This window comes from Lepidochelys olivacea (genome assembly GCF_965140295.1).
Source record: "Lepidochelys olivacea isolate rLepOli2 genome assembly, chromosome: 1".
In the NCBI taxonomy this organism is placed as follows: Eukaryota; Metazoa; Chordata; order Testudines; family Cheloniidae; genus Lepidochelys; species Lepidochelys olivacea.
Window position 1 is genome coordinate 339,274,852 of NC_140411.1, and position 22,618 is coordinate 339,297,469.

The 22,618-nt window shown below is 43.7% G+C and overlaps 1 protein-coding gene across 4 annotated transcripts in view; it reads left to right on the forward strand.

The window, feature by feature from the left end:
• The window catches only part of BEND7 (BEN domain containing 7), a 75,623-nt gene extending 53,502 nt beyond the window's left edge, over nucleotides 1-22,121 (forward strand). For 3 of the 4 annotated variants that reach the window (XM_084648786.1, XM_084648785.1, XM_084648787.1), the window contains exon 9: nucleotides 1,694-3,784. In XM_084648786.1, coding sequence (XP_084504912.1) covers nucleotides 1,694-1,755 — 62 coding nt within the window. In that variant the 3' untranslated portion in view covers nucleotides 1,756-3,784. Of the gene's footprint in view, nucleotides 1-1,693; nucleotides 3,785-20,504 lie in introns of those variants that run through there. The other variant, XM_084648788.1, reaches the window with a different exon arrangement.
• Nucleotides 22,122-22,618: the final 497 nt, after the last annotated feature.

Consider the following 22,618-nt stretch of genomic DNA (forward strand, 5'->3'; position numbering starts at 1 on the left):
TATACAGAGGGGTTTAGATCCCTTAGCCTTTGTGCATACAGTTAGGGAAATCCTGGACGTACGATTTCCTGTGTCAAGATAATATGACATCCAAAGGTTTCATTATTTTTCATTATTTTTAAATCCTAAAACCAAGGAAGGATTTTTTGCCTAGCCATATTTCTGTGTTTAGGAGCACAAATCGTGTTGTGGTTAAAAAGTATCTTTGATGCTAATTATTCCCTTCTGCTTAAAGGATTTAATTAATTGGGAGACCTTGAAAGTGAACCAGAAGAATTATGGCTGTTAAATTTTAACTTATCAAAAACTTGGGTTTTGTTTCAAACTTTGTGATTAGGGTCCCCTAGAAAATATTGGTAGAGTTACATATTCGCTTCAGCATAGGCAAAGACTGCCTAGGACCTGCCAAAATCCAAACTGTAGGGACCTGTATTGAGGGAGACCAGGCAGCCAGTGACCCTGATTGGTATCTTGGTGGTGTGGAGACCATGACAGATGTTGGATAAACATTGAGCAGAGTGAATATAGGGCACCCCATTAGGATCTTTAACTTTCCTACTTAAGGAATAGTGGCTATGACAAAAGAGTTTTGATCCTGTCATATGATTTACACTGCATATTTGGAATTAGTGAGGATTAACGCCAGTCTGACTCACTTTCCTAAAATATCAAACGGGAACAAATCTAAGCCAACCTCAGCACTGGTGGTTATATATCTTTAGCCAAAACATTACACACTAAGGATGTGTATGTCCAGGGATGCTACAAGGTCCTCTTTAAGCCCCAGCACTCTGCACTGGAGTGAATTTCAAGCTGTGAAAGAATTTGAGACCACTAATAGGAGTACAAATCCCAGTCTTTGGGTCCCAGGGAGATACAGCTTTGTGAAAAGATGGGAACAATCTCTTGCTAAAGAAACAGATAAGAAAATAACTATGAGCCAATCCTGTATGGTCTGCCTCCTTTTCTCTTGGAATACAATGTGAAGAAAATGCTTAGAAACCTCTTCAAACCCTTAAATATAAATCCCTTTATTGTAATATAATTCTTTATCCTTTCAGTGCATGATTCTACAAGTCCTCCCTTTTCATCTTGTTGTATTTGGCTCTTACACTGATTGATGTCTGTCTCGTATATACGCTGTGTTCTTACTTCTATAGTTGTAATTCTTCTGTCCATCTTCCATTGTTCTGTTTAAAAATATACTTTAATGTGGTTTAAAAAAAGATGTGATATAATCATGCAACTTATCTCTGGTTTTTATTCTACCATATGCATTTACAGTATCATGATTTTTCAAGTTTTCCAAAGAATAACCCAGAGTACATACTGTAGGCTTAAAATTCATGTGGTGCTTTGTTCACCTCTTTAGAGCCATATAACTTCAAAGATCTAAGCACTGTAGTGCAATTTGTACGATATTCTAACACTTTACACCTCACTTCATGTGTTCTGCATTTTGCTAGCAAAACCTCTATTCACAAATTCAATATATAATAGGATCTTTTTTTAGACAACTAAACTGATACCCAACAATGGCCATCTAAACACACAGATAATTCAGCAACCTCACAAGTACTATATTTGAGTCTCTGACTACTTAACTCATGTAGGTTAATTTGGAACACAATTTTAGGAAATAACTGAATTGGTATAATTTTTTCTAATTTATTTAAATCCTCTCTTTCTTCAGGTAGCATTCTTGAGATCACAACAGATAAGCTGGTCGACTCAAAACCAGATTTTTCTGCTTAAATTTTACTTTCTGCCTCAATGTTTCATTAGCAGATATAAACATCCTTCAGTTTGAATGGCATTCCTGCAAGATCCGTGTAGGCATTTCAGCATACTTCAAGGTGTGAGATGTTCCGTGCAGTTTTCCCTTCAAGTTTGCGTTTTCACCTATTTTTAATGAAACATGGGATAATAAAGCCACCAAATTGTTTCAAGATTTTCCATCATAATTAGAAATGATTTTTTTTCAATATCCAGTACATTGTCTAATTAGTGTGGTATCCACTGCAACTGAATAAATTCCCTTGCCTTTGTTTTTCTTCATGATTGTATTTTCCCACATGATTGTATGCATGCTAACTGTATTTCATCTTCAATTATACAGAAGTAAAATAAAACAGTTCAGGGAGCTGTGATGGAATCTCCCCCCTTCATGGGTCCAGGAAGCTAATAAGAATGTTTGGTTAGGGGGATTGGTTAGTCCTCTATTGTTCGGAAGACCCACTTTTCCTTTTTGCTCACCATTTGACTATGTTTGAAGAGAGATGGTACAAACTGCCTGTCCTACACTGTCTAAATAACAATGCTCACACTGTATTTGACCACAGGGAGACTAGAGCAGGGTACATGCTGATAATGTCCGTTCTATTGGATAGTATACAGAATGTGTTTGTGAAAGGAGTTGGAGTTCCCAGCCAGTTTCTGGTGCAGTGGTTCTCCAGCATTTTCACTTCATAAAATCTTCCTGCCCCACCTCCTCTCCAGCCTCTCCGAATCCCCCACTGCCTGGTTCTCAAAACATTTTATTTTGTAGACCACCAGGAAAAGGGTTCATGGAGTCTACTCATCCACAGACCAGGGTTTGAAAACCTGTACAAACCACCGCCATTTACTGGCACTCTATTGTCAGTCTCAGCAGTTAGGATGAATGAATTGACCAAGTGATTGAACTACCCTCTCACCCTATAAGCGGCCCCTTTAGGTCAGGACTGAGGCTTACTGATGTGGCAGGGTGGGGAAAATTGCACTGCTGCTTCTTATGCAACATCTCCTGCTGCCCTCTGCACCTTTAACTCTGCACCTTCACCAGCACTAAATTCACTTTAAAAAAAAAATAGAAAAAATATAGAACTTATCTTATCCCACAGATAGATTGATCACCAGCCAGTTAACTAATAGCGTGCGTTTTCCTGGAACGCTACAGAGTGCAGTAGCCTTTGCCTTCGTGTTTCGTTTTCCTTTGTATATTTTCAGCCCATCATGATGCTTGCTCCTTGAAACTATTTGGTCTTTTTTATCGAGTGTGTTAACAGAAGTGCTATTACAGAGAGTGGGACTGTTTTCAAAATATTTAAAGTTTTCTGCTGCTTTTCGCAAGGAAATACTTGTCATGATCATTAGCTAGCATAAAGACAGGCGGCCTGATTGTCACAACTGCTGAATGCCTGCAAATAACACTGAAGCCAACAGGAGCTACTGATTCTCAGCACCATTGAAAACCAGGCTTTTGATCTTTCCCCTCCCATTTAAAAAAATGTACGATTAAAGGTGATGATGTTCTCTTTAAAACTGTGGACTATATCGAATGTGCACTGCAGACCTTAAAGAGCATTTCCTTCAAAGGCTGATGTGACTGCTTCCCTCCTGGCCTGGATTTCTGAGCAGGGCTGTGGCAATCTACAGCCTGGGCAGCAAATCTGCCAGGTACATGTCACAACCCTTAGCTGATGGAATCAACATTTTGTAAATTTTAAAAAATTGCATTTTGTGTTTACTTACTGTGACTACTGTTCAGACTTTCTTCAGCAATCTTTTTATGGGGTTTATTAGAAAAATCATTCCATGTTTAGGTAAAGCATCTCAATCTTCTGTATATATGTTTTATTAATATGTAAATATTTAGATATTTTTAAATTACTATGTTCTTAATAAAACAACAAGGGGCTAGTTGTGAAATGGTGTATAATGTTGTGTTGTGTTACCAATCTCTGGGAAAACCCTCTTTGTCAGTTCAGAAAAGAAAAACCCACAATAAATTACTTTAATTGAACATGTGTCTTCTGTGTTATGTACTAGATGTCCGTATTTCAGAAGGGGGTACCTGTTAATTCAAAGATCTTTATTAATATGTTAACAGCCTTGTACAAAAAAATGGCATTTGCAGGGAAGCTTATGGAAAAACCCATAGCAATAAGATTTTCCCAACTACCTGAATTTTGAACTATTTCGCCTGCCAATCAGAAAAATGGCTATATGAAATCTCATAAGTATTAAGTGCTGATATGCTTGAAGTCTAATTTTAATTGAATTAGTCGCCTTTATAATCTTCACTTAAAAGGTTAAGCTCCGCTTCTATGGAAACAACACATAGGAAAGACAAACCAGTATTCGTAATGCAAAAGTAGCGGCTACAACATATGTCTTCATAACTTATTACAGTAGAACACCAGAGTTATGAACTGACCGGTCAACCACACACCTCATTTGGAACTGAAAGTATGCAATCAGGCAGCCAAGACCCCACCCCCACCCAAAAAAAAAGCAAGTACTGTGTTAAATGTCAACTTCTAAAAAAATAAAGGGAAAGTTTAAAAAAAAATGTGACAAGGTAAGGAAACTGTTTCTGTCTTGTTTCATTTAAATTAAGATGGTTAAAAGCAGCATTTTTCTTCTGCATAGACGTTTCAAAGCTGCATTAAGTCAATGTTCAGTTGTAAACTTTTGAAAGAACAACCCTAACATTTTGTTCAGAGTTACGAACAACCTCCATTCCCGAGGTGTTCGTAACTCTGAGGTTCTACTGTATCACACCTCATCAAACATTGTTTAGCCATAGAAAATATTTCCTGTGAAAACATGTTCATTAGTAATAATCAATCAATTACAATGGCCTATTGAAATGAATGTGCAGCCAGCCACACCTTGTCTATTTTATATAGTAGCACCTGTGAGGAATTGTATAGTAAAACGTCTCATGGTCATTCCATTATAGATCTCAGAGGTTGCATTGAGCTTCTGAAATCTTGCATGTCTGTACAGAGCTTGAATCCGTTAAATGACTTTTAATTGTAGAATATCTTTTTAAAAATTGTTTAGCTGTGTTCACTTCGGTCTTCCAGGTAATTAAATTGGTTTCCGATCCAAATGTATTTCATAACTCCTACCATGAATGCTCATCGAGCTTGATGGAACAAATCACAAACACATTAGTAACTTTGCTGAACTGCCCTGTGCTGTACTACTTAGGTTGTCTCAGTGTGATTTGAGTTTGTTTTAATTTTGTCATCTTTTGTTTTTAAATGTATCTAAATATGAAATGTAAACTTCTAAAAATATTTTTACAAAACCTAAATTGGAGCTTAAGCTACATGACCAGTGTTGTCATTATACCATCAAAACCCAATGCATGGTCAATCTTGCTATCTACTATACAAATAAATATCAAATGTTATTGTAGGGCTGCCATTTCACACAGTTGAGACAGCTATGTAAGTACTAGCAAACAAGCTAGCCACCTGTGCTTCAATTAAAACGTCAGCGACCAATGCCTTGTCATTTGACTAATATGTTCATCTAAGCTATTTACAGGACACTAGAGATTATTACTTTGGGGGGAAATCCTTGTGCAGCTTAACAGGAAAAGGATATCCTCTCTGTAACATAAAAGGAAACTCGAGCCTGAGCTTTATAAAAAATGTATTAATTGCAAGACCAGAAGAAAACCATCTGAAGTGTAAATGCCTTTGGCGTGTTGGTTCAGAGGAAAAGGCTGTCTGAGCCTTTGGGATATTAGAAAAACTGTATGAAGATAAACTTTCACACTCTTCGGATCTACTCCACAGCACCTGAGAACAATTCAAGAGCTGGACAAAGAAAACACATCAGTCGTAAATTTCATAGAATTAATTTGTGTGGGGGGCAGGAGGGTTCAAAACTTCCCACCAGCTCTACCAGAATCTGATGATTTCATATTGGAAAAGGAATTTCTTCTTAGCTGGGAAAAGGAGGTGATGAGGTCCAGGGGATAAAGCACTGCACTGGAATTCAGGAGATCTGGGTGTCATAGATTAGGTCATCTGCACCTGCATTTTCTCTCCATGGTCCAGCAAGGGCACCCACTGTAGGCTTCAGACTCCCCAGCTATCACCTCTCTTGGGTGAAACCTGTTTCTCTCTCCCTCCTGACTGGAGTATTTTCCAGGCTGCAGTTCTCTGCCTACAGTGTGATATTCCCACCAAGCCAGACTGCTGGAGAGGCCAGCGTCTGTGCTTTGCTTTCTCTCGGAAGGCTCTGAACAGTGTAATTGCCAACAGTCACAGGTTATCTCACAGCTCTTTCTAAGCAAGCAATTTATTCCTAAGGTGAAAGCATTACAGAGAAAATATATCAAAACAAAAGAACCTAAAAGTATGCTAATGAGATCACCCCATCTCCAACAAGGGCTCTGATAGGAGTCAGTCCTTCAAACCCCACAAAGGGGTTTCTCTGTGGTCAGTTCATGCCAGCTTTAGCTCAGAACTAGCACCTCAATGAATAGCTCAGTTTTTCCTTTATACAGGTTGGCCTCTGATATTGAGCCTTTGGGAACAAGTAATCATCAGACTATGGTCCTCTTCTCCAGGCCTAGCTCCGAAAGGGGCTGGGTTTGCTTAACAGGAGGTGGGGAATTTGCATTCACCTCCCTCTAGAGGTTCCCCAGGCAAATCACTTGACAGTGTCCCAAAACTCCATTCTTGTCTGGCCCATTGTTCAGGACAGTCCTTTGAGGTTCAATAAATCAATAATCAATAAATACAACGGACCCCTAAAATGTTTCAACTTAACTCAATAAGGGTTTTTCAAGGATATTGCAGGAAATTGCCACATCTGGTACAATGGGTTCAAGTTCCAGCTCTGCCACTCCTTTGCTGGCAACATTGGGCAAGTTATTTTCTGCTCTGTGCCTCAGTTCCCCATTTGTTTAAAAAAAAAAAAAAGGGGGGGGGGGGGATAATGATACTGACTTCTTTTGTAAAATGCTTTGAGATCTACCGAAGAAGTGCACTAGCTAGAACAGCCTGGTATCATCATAATTATCTTCCTTTTGCAGACTGCTGTGAGATCTCCGGTTGGAAAGCACTAAACAGGAACATTAAGTGGTGGTGATGTTGCTGTTATTATAAGAACTAGTGATTATTGCCATAGAACCAGACCTGACGGTGAGGAGATTCCTTCACTCACTGGAACAAAGGCAGAGCTGTCAGTCAGTAGGGTGGCCACTGGAGAGACCCCCTTTCGTGAAACACTCCAGAGCAAGCCAATTCCAAAGCTGTAGCAACGATGAACTCCTGCTCTGTCAGCCCCGACCCTGTGCAAAGCCTTAGCTATTCGAGGAAATGGATGGTTTTGTCGCAGCTGAGACTGGGTGCGCAAACAAAGTCTGGCCACACAGATGCTCACCAAAACCCAGACAAATGGCGGTTCACACTCTGGGGACATGTCTGCAAAGAATGGGGGCTTGCGTTTGGCCTGGTGTTCCTTTTTACATGCCACCCAGGGAATCTTTCACAGCCTGGCTAGCAGAGGCAATACATGGGGGGGAGGTGCATGCGAAGTCACGTGCCCCACCCCCACCCCCCGCAGTTGCTGCTTGGCTTGTACTGAGCATGCTCACACCAACTGAGCATGCTCGGTAACAAATGCTGAAGCTGCTGCCCTCATTCTGCTCCCCAACTACCTGCAGGTACGGGCAGGGCCAGCCCTGGACCAAACGGCAGCCCAGGGGAGGAGCGTCTTTGGCACCCTCCCCCCGAATTCATTAAACTTTTGAATTGATTATTTTTAACTGCATTTGTAGCTCATTTCACAACTTTGATGCCCGATTCGCATGCGTGATTTATCCCTGTCGTATAAGAGGATAAATTTGGACGCTAGGATCTGTACATCTGTATTTTATTCATGCCATGTATAAGCAAATAAAAAAAATGTTTCCTCTAAGCTTATAGAAACTTTTTAATTTTAAGAATAACTGAAATGTACTAACATCAAGATATTGGACTGTGTCCCGACATTGGGTGGACCAATATTAAATAGTGCTACAGTAGGTGACAGCGTTAATATGTTAACCCTAGTCCTTAAATTCAAAAGGTCATTTTTCTCACCTTTGCCTTGGCAAACTGAAGCACAGCATCCGAGAGATCCAAAGACTGGCCAATGGCATTTTCATGTGATAAAATAGCGAGTGACGTCAGTCCCTTGTTGGCCATCGTAGATCGAAGATGTGTTTTAATGAGCCTGAGTATGAGCAAAAAGAAAAGGAGTACTTGTGGCACTTTAGAGACTAACAAATTTATTTGAGCATAAGCTTTCGTGAGCTATAGCTCACTTCATCGGATAATAAAATGCATCCGATGAAGTGAGCTGTAGTTCACGGAAGCTTATGCTCAGCACCCGGCCCATCAGCATAATCCACTGGCGGGCCGCGGGACATTTTGTTTACATTGACCCTCCACAGGCACAGCTAACTGCAGCTCCCAGGGGTTGTGGTTAGCCGTTCCCGACCAATGGGAGCTGTGGGAAACCACGGGCCACAGGGATGTGCTGCCTGCCGCTTCCCACAGATCAGGTTGGCTGGGAATGGCAAACCACAGCCACCTGGAGCTGAAGGGGGCCATGCCTGCGGATGGTCAACGTTAACAAAACATCTCATGACCCACCAGCAGATTACCCTGACGGGTCGTGTGCCAAAGGTTGCCGACCCCTGTTCTAGACCATTCCTGACAGGTGTTTGTCTACCCTGCTCTTAAAAATCTCCAATAATGGAGATTCCATAACCTCCCTAGGCAATTTATTCCAGGGCTTCACCACCCTGACAGTTAGGAAGTTTTTCCTAATGTCCAGCCCCAACCTCCTTTGCTGCAATTTAAGCCCATTGCTGCTTGTCCTATCCTCAGAGGTTAAGAACAATTCTTCTCTTTCCTCCTTGTAACAACCTTTTATATACTTAAAAACTGTTATCATGTCCCCGCTGTCTTCTCTTTTCCAGACTAAATAAACCCAGTTTTTTCAGTCTCCCCTCATAGGTCATGTTTTCTAGACCTTTAATCATTTTTGTTGCTCTTCTCTGGACTTTCTTCGATTTGTCTATATCTTTCCTGAAATGTGGTGCCCAGAACTGGACACAATACTCCAGTTGAGGCCTAATCAGCATGGAGTAGAGTAGAAGAATTCCTTCTCATGTCTTGCTTACAACACTGCTGCTAATACATCCCAGAATGATGTTGGCTTTTTTTGCAACGGTGTTACACTGTTGACTCTTATTAAGCTTGTGGTCCACTATGACCCCCAGATCCCTTTCTGCAGTACTCCTTCCTAGGCAGTCATTTCCCATTTTGTATGTATACAGCTAATTGTTCCTTCCTAAATGAATTACTTTGCATTTGTCCTCATTGATTTTCATCCTATTTACTTCAGACCATTTCTCCACTTTGTCCAGTTTATTTTGAATTTTAATCGTATCCTCCAAAGCACTTGCAACCCCTCCCAGGTTGGTATCGTCTGCAAACTTTATAAGTGTACTCTCTATGCCAATATCTAAATCATTGATGAAGATATTGAACAGAACCAGACCCAGAACTGATCCCTGCAGGACCCCACTCGTTATGCCCTTCCAGCATGACTGTGAACCACTGATAACTACTCTCTGGGAATGGTTTTCAAACCAGTTTTGCACCCACCTTATAGTAGCTCCATCTAGGTTGCATTTCCCTAGTTTCTTTATGAGAAGGTCATGTGAGACAGTATCAAAAGCCTTACTAAAGTCAAGATATACCACGTCTACCGCTTCCCCCCTATCCACAAGGATGGTTAACCTGTTCAAGAAAGTTACCAGGTTGGTTTGACATGATTTGTTCTTGACAAATCCATGCCGACTGTTACTTATCACTTTATTATCTTCTAGATGTTTGCAAATTGCTTAATTATTTGCTCCATTATCTTTCCGGGTACAGAAGTTAAGCTGACTGGTCTGTAATTCCCCAGGGTCTCCTTATTTCCCTTTTTATAGTTTGGCACTATATTTGACTTTTTCTCGTCTTCTGAATCTCCCCCATCTTCCATGACTTTTCAAAGATAATCACTAAGGACTCATATCTCCTCTGTCAGCTCCTTGAGTATTCGAGGATGCATTTCATCAGGCCCTGGTGACTTGAAGACATCTAATTTGTCTAAATAATTTTTAACTTGTTTTTTTCCTATTTTAGCCTCTGATCCTGCCTCATTTTCACTGGCGTTCACTACGTTAGACATACAGTCACCACCAACCTTCTTGGTGAAAACTGAAACAAAGATATCAAGCACCTTTGCCATTTCCACATTTTCTGTTGTTGTTCTCCTCCCCCCCCCTTCCATTGAGTAACGGGCCTACTCTGTGTTTGGTCTTCCTATTGCTTCTAATGTATTTGTAGAATGTTTTCTTGTTTATATCTCTAGCTAGTTTGATTTTCATTTTGTGCCTTGGCCTTTCTAATTTTTATCCCTACATACTTGTGTTGTTCGTTTATATTCATCCTTCATGATTTGACCTAGTTTCTACTTTTTGTAGGACTCTTTCTATTTTTAGATCATTGAAGATCTCCTGATTAAGCCATAGTGGTCTCTTGCCAGACTTTCTGTCTTTCCTACACAGTGGGATAGTTTACTCTTGTGCCCTTAATAGTGTCTCTTTGAAAAATTGCCAGCTATCTTCTATTGTTTTCCCCCATGGGATCTTACCTACCAACTACCTGAGTTTGCTAAAGTCTGCCTTCTTGAAATCCATTGTCTTTATTTTGCTGTTCTCCTTCCTACCATTCCTTAGAATCATGAACTCTACCATTTCATGATCATTTTCACCCAAGTTGCCTTCCACTTTCAAATTCTCAACCAGTTCCTCCCTATTTGTCAAAATCAAATCTAGAATAGCCTCTCCCCTAGTAGTTGTCTCCACCTTCTGAAATAAAAAATGGTCTCCAATACATTCCAAGAACTTGTTGGATAATCTGTGCCCTGCTATGTTATTTTCCTAACAGACGTCTGAATAATTGAAGTCCCCCATCACCACCAAGTCCTGTGCTTTGGATGATTTTTTTAGTTGTTTAAAGAAAGTCTCATCCACCTCTTCTTCCTGGTTAGGTGGTCTGTAGTAGATCCCTACAATGACATCACCCTTGTTTTTTACCCCTTTTATCCTTACCCAGAGACTTTCAACAAGTCTGTCTCCTATTTCCATCTCAATCTCAGTCTAAGTGTATACCTTTTAATATACAAGGCAACACCTCCTCCCTTTTTTTCCCTGCATGTCCTTCCTGAGCAAGCTGTACCCTTCTATTCCAATATTCCAATCATACGTATTATCCCACCAAGTCTCTGTGGTACCAACTATGTCTTAGTTGTGTTTATTTACTAGCATTTCGAGTTCTTCCTGCTTATTCCCCATACTTCTCAGATTAGTATACAGACATCTAAGATACTGATTTGATTTCTCCTCCACCCTCTCCACCCAGTTCTGTCTTGTCTCTCCTTTATCCCTGCTATAACAGCCCATGCTCCCCCCACATTACGACCCTTCTCCCAGGTCTCCATGTTTTTGACTTACCCATGGGCTTTGGTCACCTGCCACCTTCAAACCTAGTTTAAAACCCTCCTCACTAGTTTAACCAGTCTGTATGCAAATATGCTCTTCCCCTTCCTCGATAGATGGACCCCATCTCTGCTTAGCAGTCCTTCTTCCTAGAACAGCATCCCGTAGTCAAGAAAGCCAAAGCCCTCCTGGTGACACCATCTTCGCAGCCAGGCATTCACCTCCAGGATGCATCTGTCTCTGCCTGGGCTCCTACCTTTGACCGGAAGCATCGAAGAGTACACTACCTGCACTCCGAACTCATTCACCCGTACTCCCAGAGCCCTGTAGTCACTTCTGATCTGCTGAGGGTCATACCTTGCAGTATCATTAGTGTCCACATGGATGAGTAGCATGGGGTAGTAGTCAGAGGGCCAAATGATCCTCAACAATCCCTCCATAACATCTCGGATACGGGCCCTTGGGAGGCAGCATACATCCTGGGATGCCATGTCCTGGTGACAGATGGGTGCCTCCGTCCCCCTCAGAAGAGAGTCACCAACCACCACTCCCCTACGTTTCCTCCTGGGAGTGGTGGCTGTGATCCTCCTAGCCTTGGGGGTACATGGCTTCTCCTCCTCCTCCTTTGGGGGTGATTCCTCATCGCTCGTTGCCAGGGCAGCATATTGGTTTTCTATCACCATGATGGGTACATTGGGAGTAGGGGTGGAGCACTGCCTGCAGCACCAGCAGCCAGTATCCTCCTTGTGACAGAGCCATGTCCTATTCCCCTGGTGAAGTGACAGCAATCCTCTGTAGCTGGATAGCTTCCTCAGCCTTGGATGTCTCCATATGCATACTCTTGAGGAATTCCTCGTGGGCACGGATGCTCCTCAGCTTAGCCACTTCCTCCTGTAGCTCCCCACCTGCTTCCTGAGAGATTCCACCAGCAGGCACCTTTCGCACTGGATGGTCCCCCCCCACCACAACCACCACCCCGCCCCCCAGCTTGGCTTTCTGTGAGTGGGAAATGCAGGCCACAGTCTCTGCAAATCCACACCAAGATCTGGGTAGAGGCATCATGGTCAGGTTGTCTGTCTGGATAAAGGCACAAGTGGAGGAGACAGGAGCAGCATTGGCACTAGCGATGTGGCCTTTCCTAACCATAACAACTGTATTGCATCTCCCTCTCAAACTCCCCTGTTTGTGGTCTCCTGTTTACTAGGCACAATGGCAACCACAAGGCACAGAGAAAGCTCTTGGATTCGGTGCAAGAATCCTTGCCTGGATGCCACTTTTTCTTCCCTTCGTGTTCACGCCGTTGTCGTAGCCTTGGCCGCTGCAGTCGTGAAGCTTTATTTTATTCTCATTCAAAATGTTCATAAACAATCTGTTAGGCCTTTTCCAGTAGATTACTTGTATACAACCATCCTCATCGTCAACAAATCTTACTGAAAACAACATCTTTTTCACTGTGATCAATGTCGGGAGTGCAGTCCATTATTAAGGAGTAGTACTTCATTTTTCTGAGCCACATCAATGTGTTATCAAGCACGTTCCTTACCATAAGGACAGTACATTTGTTTTTAATTGTTTTGGTGCAGTAACGGTCCATAGCTTCTTTATGAATTTAATGTAGGTGCTCACGCATGGCATCCTCGTATTTCCCAAGGAGCTCTACCAAACTGAGGAAATTACCGTTCTGCTCAGTGAACAATTTATGCAACGCGTCCCAGAAAACCAAATTATTCTTTGCGAGGAAGAGGGTGATTGAGATCAGACACTTGAGCACGTTCTTCCAGTGCTAGGTTTCTACATTAATAATGCACTGGTTTTCTGCATCTATGCATTTATTCAGCTTGAGCATGGACTCAACCTCCATCCATTTGGAGTAGGTCATAAAATGGCCAAGTGACTTTTCATATTGCTTCAGAGCATCAGCTAGAATTATGCCAGTAATTGTACCCAGACAGCGCAAGCAACGATTTGGCATTCTTGTCAAATATTTTGCTACAAAAACAGAACACTTTGTCAGTTGATTTCAATAAACTAGTCTTTGCCAATTCAGTTTCTCACTATTTTCAATGACTCTTTTGCAGTGTGACTTTGAGAAGTGTCTCTTCAGCTCATTTACTGGAAACGTCATATCCTCGATTTTTCCCAACCCATTCAAAATTACACAATCAATATCGGCAGACTTTAGGATTACTGGCCATAAAACAGGATCTGGTGTATCGATTTGTGGTGTGCAATTTTTCTCACTGCTGTTTCTGTCATTATGCGAGTCTCATTCTTCTTCATCATTTCTCTCCTTTTCATGTAAGCCAGATTTTTCTTTATCATCACTCCCCTTTACACCACCAGGAAAACTGGACAATTCTCCATCACTTTCCTTGCATTTCCATTCCTTATCTTCAGGTAAATCTGCTAATTCCTTAGTAATAGGACTTCCATCATTTACACTTTTCTCCTCAATTTCTTCTGCACTGGGACAATCGCTACTGCCTAAAGCCTGGTCTAAGTTGTTCTGTTTCAGATATTTTCCCATCAAATTTGCCTCTTGCTGCAAAGTAGATTGTAATTGAGCTTTTCGCGTCCTATACTGAGCTCCTGAAGGCTTCTTCAGGAGTATCTTTTATTTTCTGCGGGGGAAAATAGACAGTATGTGGAACGTAGACTTTTGCTCTCCCTAAGTCTTAGAAAGTCACACATTACATGTTAAGCATGGCAGAAGATGTGACAGTATTTCTTTTATATTGTTGCGTAGATAGGGGTTCAATAGATATATCTGGCATTTCATTAATATATGTCCTTTATTAGTCACTACTTACACACTTCAAGTCTAAAACACAAGTACATTTTCACAATGGCACAATAAAACCAGGTTCACAGCATTGCAGCTGGGCTGTCCTCTCACTTCACTTCAGTTCATTCTTATATCTCACTGACTAACTGTCGACACCCCACCCCTTATATACCCACAAGGGCATGACTGACAACATCCTAGGAGGTTCGAGGAAAATGTCGTTTTCAGAAAGTCTAGAAGGTTCCACGAGATTCTACAAAGGTCCAGAACATTCTAGGAGGTTAATGAAAAATGAATCCACATACAGAATACCTGAAACTTGTTACTTCAAACATTCTATTTTCCCTTTTGTCACTAACAACAAAAACAGCCCCTCAAGCCCAGAGCCCCCCACGCCTGGCACCCCAGGTGATTGCCTGGGTCGCCTGCCCCTAAATCTAGCCTTGGGTATGGGTTGTCTCTCGTGGCTAGAGAATGAAGGTTCATCACTAGCCCCTTCCCTGTGTATCCTATCTTTGTAGAGAGAGACTAGATCATTTTTCATAAATAGGTCAGGTCTGATTTCTCATACACTGAATGTTAATAAATGCCACTGATGTGAAACCTATAACATTATAGGTATAAATAATTTAGCTAAGCTGTGTAAACATTGATTCTGTGCTTTAAGAAATGAAATAATTTCACTGCCTTTCTCTCTGTGGAGGTGTTATTGTGCGCCAGTGCAAACAGGGACTGTTTATAAAAATGGTCAGCACTAAGGAAGACTGAGAAACCTCGGCAACAAACCTGTTGTGTTTCTATTCTAGTTCCTTTCTTTGTGGAGGCCTTAGCGGCTTTGTCAGTCTGAAACCCACACGGCGGCACAGGTGCTTTGTGTGTTTCCAAGAGCTGTAGAAACAGCTTGATTTGTAATTGCCTGACTTCTACCTATTTCTCTCAGCATCTGGCCTTGTTGGATCTGAGGTGCACGGTTAGTTAGAAGAAACTAGCGGGAACTTCTTTGGGGGGATGGTCCCTGCTTACTTCTAGTGTTTTCATGAGTTCATTGGGAGTTTTCCATTGATGTCAGTAGAAGCAGAGTTAGCCAGTGCTGAGTGCTTTTGAAAGTACAATGATCAATATTTGGGGAGGGAGATGGCTGCTGCAGATAAGGCCACTACCTCAGCCCATGGAGCTAGTTGGTGTAACAAATAGGGTCTCTCATCTACATGTGGGAGTTATCACTGTACTGTAACCTACCGGGGTCCTGTAGGAGACATTCCGCTGGACAAGCTCCATTCGCAACATGGCCCTTCCTCGCCTCAGCTGGGGGGGCAGAGCCTTGCACTGAAATTGTGAGCTCCATGAGGGCGCTGTACATGGCAGAGCCTGCTGTCGGCATCCAGTGAAGCCAAAAGTGGGGCATTGAGAGACTTAACTGCATGCGTGTAGAGATGCCATGGCAATCCAAAGGGGAAGGATGGCGTAATGATCACAGCCCTAGGTGCCAAGGCAAAGCAAAGAAGAAAATGCAAACTCGAAATAATCAAATAGAAAAACAACAAAGTGAACATCAAGTTAGCCTGCTCTTTGTTGCATCACTGAATGGTCATTTTGCCCTTCCCTCTGCCTCGTCCTATTGTAACTTTGTCTTAAAGGGTTTACGTACTAGCAGTCCCCTTGTATAGCTAACGTCCTGCATCATTTTCATGACAGATGCAGGATAAGTCTGTGAGATTTGTCTTCCATGCCCTTGGCCCAGCACTTGCAGATGCATTTACTGCACCAAGGGATGGCATTTCCCAGCGTCCTGTGCCCCAGCCTGTGTCCGTGACAGATTAACTCTTTCTGCAGCCCTGAATGGAGACTGTTAAACAGTCTCGTTCTCCACAGTGCTGTGCAGGAGCCCTAGGATGAGGTCCCACCACTGGGCTTTGAGCCAGTGGGAGCTGGGATTCTTCAGAGGAACCATGCTACCTCAGCCCCTCAGGATAGGGAGCGTCTCATGTCATTCAGCAAAAGTGTCCAGTGCTCCTAGGCCTGGAGACTGATGCTCTCCAGAGCTCAGGCTGCACTCCTCGTCGCAGACCGTGCATGGCCAAGATGAGTGCCCGAGTCTGTCTGGGGTTTAAAGATAATGTAATACAGTGAGAGGAGCCAGCTTGACAGCCCTGGAGGCTGCAGCCCTGTATTTCTCCACAGGCTCGATTCAGTGTGGGCAGCTTTGGCCTGGCCAGGAGCTGCCCCCAGCATCCTGTGGCATGGGGAACGGTCACAACAGAGTCATGTATTGATGTTATCTAATCACTGACACTGTGCTAAATAGACAATTCATACCCTAGCGAGTTTAACAGCACTTGCCCACCTCACAGCGGTGTTGTGAGGGTAAATGCACTGAAAGACTCTCAAGTGGTTGTAGGGCCCAGGGGGTCTCAGACCCAGGCTTGTAGAGCTGCTAAGCAGCAAATACCTCCAGGCTGCCACTCAGCAGCACCTGCAACCCGCTTGCACTCCGCTACCCACGACACACTGTAGACACAGACCAGGGGAAGTCCTGTCCCAAGGAGTCTAACAGGCAGCAGCCTCATGGCTGTTGATTGGCTCCTTGCCCTCTATAATCCCAAGGGCTGTTCCAGGAAGCGTCCAGGCAAAAACATGTGTCTCCTGTAGCTACTCTGACCAATCCTGCACTTCACCCCCTGGCTTCAACCTTGGCTTGATTTGAATCTCGCCTTCTGACCCAGACCTTAAAATTTGACTTGGACTCTGATCCTTGATATCCACCCCAGCCTGGAACTTGACTACAAACTTCTCTGCTACTCTCAGTCTCAGGTTTGACCCTGCTCCAACCCTTGGTCCTGACTGCCCTTTTCAGACTGTTGGATAGATTGATACATTCATCTTTTTTGGTGCTCTGGCCTGGGACTAAAAATGTTGCCCCTGGTCCCACTTCATCGAAGAGTAGAAATTAACATTTTCCCCAATCCCCATAGGCTGTCTAAGGGACTAGAGCCAAAGGCAGCAGGCAGACAAAACTTCCCACACAAGTGAAAGTGCATTGGATGCATTCGCCACTAGATCCCATGGATACGATTGTTTTTCTTCTCGCAAATAAGAAGCTTAGCGTACTCCCATTCCTTGCACAGTTTTTGGGAATAGAGCTCAGGCAAGGTGCCTGATAGGAGAGGCACAGGCATCTCAGTTTCATAATGAGTCACTGGCAAAGAACTGATATCACAGGAAGTTTTCAAAAGCACAAAGGGCAAGGCAATCAGTGTGAAAATCAATAGGAATTAGGCAACCACCTGCCTCATTCGAGAGTTTTGGAGGGAAGGCACTCTCTGCCCATCTATTGGTGAACCAGAGTAAGAGACAGAATGAGCAGGCCTTATTTGCATGTTGGTTACTTACCATCCTGGTCATTTTGTTTAAAAGTGATTAAAGTTTTGGCTATGGGGTAATGAAATATTGTTGTTCTGATTATGTGACACAAGGGGAATAGAGCTGTAATTAATATGTCCTGAGTGGGGAGTCACCATAACTAAATTCTTGGTCTTGCATGGCTGGCTATTGGAGTTTGGCTAGGCAAGGAAGATATTCCAGTTTTGTAGAAAGGACTCTGCTTTGAGGTTGTATATGTTGCTGTACTCTGGTAATGATATTAAACTGATAAGAACAGGTATAACTTAAGAGATAATGTTTGTACTTCACAGTCCAAGAGACACAGACGAGGTTTTCATCTTGGGGCCAAAAGACCAAAAACATCAAGACACTTGATCACTGCCTTTGATAGGCCGAGAGACTACTTACACTTGATCTAAGCTCTGAGGAGCCGAGAAGTGAATTCACGATAGCTATATCAAGTGAAAGAGCCTGAGGACCCAGGCTTGGCGTTGTGATAAGACATAGTAGTGTGATGAGAGATGGTGTGGAGGCTACATTGCAGTGAGGGGTAGCAGCATAGCAAGAGATGATGCAGAGAGTGGTAAGGCATTTCCAACCCAGTACCATTAGAGCTGTAACCTCTCTACCTGTGTTAGGAGGTGGAGCCATTGGGCTGAATTGTTGCAGAGATAGTATTGCAGCTAGAGGTAGCAGCCAAGCACCCCACAGAAGCGAAGTAGCACTTCTTCCTAGGAGCTGGAGCCGGACCTGCCTGAGTGCACTTTTGGACTTTGCTAACCACTCACAACATCCCATCAGTGGGATGCAGCTGAGGGGAAAAAGGGAAAATGGTACATTAAAAGCACATCTATTCATCAGATGGTTACCGCATCATATGGGGAAACTGAGGTGGGTGTTTTACTCATTATTCATATAAACATGTTGATTTATTGTTGCTGTGGTTGTCCCAAATTAATGCTCTGTCCCCTTAATACAATTTTCCAGTGGTACATTGTTAATTTTAAGAGGAATCCCTATATCAGTGGTGGGCAAACTCTTTGGCCCGAGGGCCACATCTGGGTTGCGAAACTATGTGGAGGGCTGGGTAGGGAAGGCTGTGCCTCCCCAAACAGCCTGGCTCCCGCCCCTTGACTGCCCCCCCTCAGAACCCTCAACCCATCCAACCCACCCTGTTCCTTGTCCCCTAACTGCCCCCTTCCGGGACCCCCCCCCCGCCCCTAACTGCCCCCTTGAAACCCCAGCCCCTATCCAACCCCTCTGTCCCCTGACCACCACCCCCAATCCAACCGCCCCTGCTCCCCGTCTCTTCACTGCCACCCCCCATCCAACAGCCCCCTGCCTGCAGCCCGGGACCCCCTGCACCTTATCCAACCCCCGCCCCCTTACCATGCCGTTCAGAGCGGCAGGAGCTCACAGCTGCGCTGCCCATCCAGAGTCAGCCGCGCTGCCCATGTGCCGCCATGAGGTGAGGCTGTGGGGGAGGGGGAACAGCAGGGGAAGGGAGGGGGCTAGCCTCTTTGGCCGGGAGCTCAGGGGCAGGGCAGTGCCACGGGCCATAGTTTGCCCACCTCTGCCCTAGATATTGAACCCCACCGTTTTTGCTACTGGGAACCCGGTAGAAGAGTTACACTAAGAAATAAAAGTGGCAAAGAGTCCTGTGGCACCTTATAGACTAACAGACATATTGGAGCATCCATGCATCCGACGAAGTGGGTATTCACCCACGAAAGCTTATGCTCCAATACGTCTGTTAGTCTATAAGGTGCCACAGGACTCTTCACTGCTTTTCCAGATCCAGACTAACACAGCTACCCCTCTGATACTAATAAATAATGTTTCATTTCTTCAATTGCCTAGACATACTAAAAAGGGGGCAGAGATACATGTTCTCAGCCCCCAAGACTTAACTGAAAAAATAGAAGGGCAGCAATTGAAGAGAATTCACCCCACATCCCCCTCAAATGATTCCTTATGCCAACTCTTACAATCCCCACTTTCAAATAGCAGTAATAACATGACTTGGAAATCTCGGCTAGAAACAATGTTAAATGGTCTGTTCCTCTGCCTGTGCTCCTGAGAGTATGTCTATACTGCCATGAAAAACCCACGGCTGGCCCGTGCCAGCTGACGCTGGGGCTCAAGCCTAGGGGCTGGTTAACTGAGGTGTAAGTGTTCGGGCTCGAGCTGGAGCCCGGGCTCTAGGACCTTGCAAGGGCTGAGTCTGCCTGACCCGGGGAGAGCATCAGAAGGCCGGGGACCTGCGGTGACACCATTTTATGTGGGTGCAGCTCCCTGGTAGTAACAAAGAAGTTCTGCTAGTTGGAGCAGGAATCTGGGGAATAGGTACTCAATGTTTAAATGAAAAACCACATGCATTGGCTACAGTGTCCAAACGATCCCATGGACCTTAGTGAAATAACTTCTCCAGTGGACTCGACACAGAGAAATTTTTTATTATTATTCATTTGTATTACCATACCACACAGGAGCCCCAAGCATGGACCACAGCCCTATTGTGCTAGGCAATATACATCCCCACATCAAAAAGAAGCCCCTGTTTCAAAGAACTTGCATTGTTGTGTCTCTTTTAATGCTGAGATATTGTTCCGTGTTTCCCTGGTGCATGTGACTGCTCTCCCCCCCTGTTTGTCAGGCATTTGGTTAAAATGATCATAAATAATGATTTTTATGTTTGTCTGAACACATCAATGCTGTTCAATCAAGTACAAAATCATCAGCTTGTAATAAAAGTACCTTGGAAGAATGTGCAACTGATCCCATATATGGATATTTCTAATAGCAAAGGAATAGAAAAAGAGATTGATTTAATACTTGTGAAACTGAGCCCAAGAGAGTTTTAGGACTTGATTCTCCACTCTCATTTATCTCATGTCTTCATGTGTAGCTGTGCAGAGTGAGCATAAACTGCCCGTGTTTTTACCTGTATTTCCATTCCATTCTCTCTTCCATGTTACACAAATATAAATTATGATTTATTTACAGACAGGCTGCTGGACTAGAGAGACCTTGGCTCTGATCCAGAAGGGTACCTCCTGTAACACGAGGTGGTGGAGAATCAGGCATTTAACATGAGGCCATATTTTCAGCTGGTGCCTGGAGCGTGGCTCCGTTGATGTTGCTGGAGCTATGTCAATTTACCATTTACAACTGCCTCGGATCTGACTCTTAATTTCCAGCACAGTCCTGCGAAAGCAGTTTACACCGCCGTGCACCGCGCTTCCCAGCTCCGTTGTAAAGATCCAATGAGTGGCAATGGACTGCCACACTCTGAGTGTCAACAGCCAAAGCTGGAAAGGACCAGATCAACGTTTTTTGCAAGATTAAAGAAAACAGAGATGACCACGTGTAAAGACAGCAGAGTTATAAGTAGTGGAGTTAGGAAGGATGTTAAATCCAAGCAATTGAGGGGAAAACTTTGCATTCACCTGGAGATGCGAAACAGTCGTGTTAAAAACAGCAGCATAAAGGATGTTGAAGAGAAAACAGAATCTAGAGTAAAACAGTAGCAGAATGTCACCAAAATGGTACAGAGGCACAATTAAAGGTTCCTAATAGGATGAGAAATGATTTGGCATATGTGTTGTCTGTTTATTCACACACACACACAACGGGGGTGGTGTTTGGGGCTGTGTGTGTGTGTGTACACACAAAGACCAGCAACTAGATTATTATCAGGCCTGCACAATATTTGCCATCCTCGGCCCAGATCCTGCAGCTCCTTATGCACATGTTTAGCTTTACTCACATGAGTAAGGGCTTTTGCAGGATGTGTGATTCTCAAACTTTTCGGTCAGCTCGAGCACTTTACCACACTAAGATCTCAGCTGTCCCAGCTATTCCCTGCCATATTCTAATCTGTTGTCCTTGTTCAAACACACTTTGTAGTGTAGATCCCAAAATGGGTTTAGAGCAGCCTCTAGCTTCATAGTTGGTAAGAACAAGCATGTTTGAATGGCAGGCAGACCGCAGTGATGCCCAGAGACAGCAAAGAGGCTTATTACTAAAGCAAGGAGCTGAGATCACCAGACACAGAGCCTGAACCAGTACTGACGCCTGTGTCTGTGGTGGGATTTACTGATTTACCCTACAACAAGATAGGATGCAGCAAGGGATGCAAGACAGGATGAATTTTCTTCTGTAAGGAAAAGGAATGGGAAAAGAACACCCTCAGGCAAAGAAGGAAATGAACAAGCTTTCAAGCATGAGACGACCATCTCTGGCCTATGATTTACATTCTGCCTTTAACACCAGCACTGGAAAGAGTTTTTCTTTTTTTTCAGAACTGCCTTTCTTGAGATTTTCATAGTTGACAACGTACAGTGACAGGAATACTGGAACAATCTTTATAGTGGGGATGCTGAGAGCCATTGAACCACACTGTATACCTTGAACATGATGGAAACCACTTCAAGCTACAGGGTGTAGCAGCACCCCTAGTTCCAGCACCTATGCGCAGCAGCACCCCCAGCACTGTTACCAGGTTTGCCCATTACTTTGGGGTATGCTCATTTATTAGGAAAAAGAACCGATGCATCCGATGAAGTGAGCTGTAGCTCACGAAAGCTCATGCGCAAATAAATTGGTTAGTCTCTAAGGTGCCACAAGTCCTCCTTTTCTTTTTGCGAATACAGACTAACACGGCTGCTACTCTGAAACCTGTCATTTATTAGGGTTACTCTTCTAGGGAGGGGGGTTCTGTAATTCTATCAACGTGCTGCTTGTGTCACTTGTGTTCTCATACGGAGCTCTACTTCTCCCTGCTGAAAGTTCCCTCCCAGTGGAGCGATCCTGCAGGACCTAGGTTCCCCAGGGCTGCATTCTTCCAGCCCCAGGATCGAACAAACAAACACACACACACACACACCCCGCATCGGAGAGGACCAGATTAATCAGCAATCCCAAGATGACCCTTTATATGACCCTGGGCTCAGCAGGCTGGGTCGAACAGCACCTCCAAGCTGTCACCCTCGTATGCCGTGGGCACCGCACTGGAATAGAGTATGTCTGAGCAGGCTGGATCAAGCAGCACTTTCAGTCTGCCACTCTCATATACCCCTAGACTCAGCATGTCCCTACCCCACTTTCACGTTACAGTT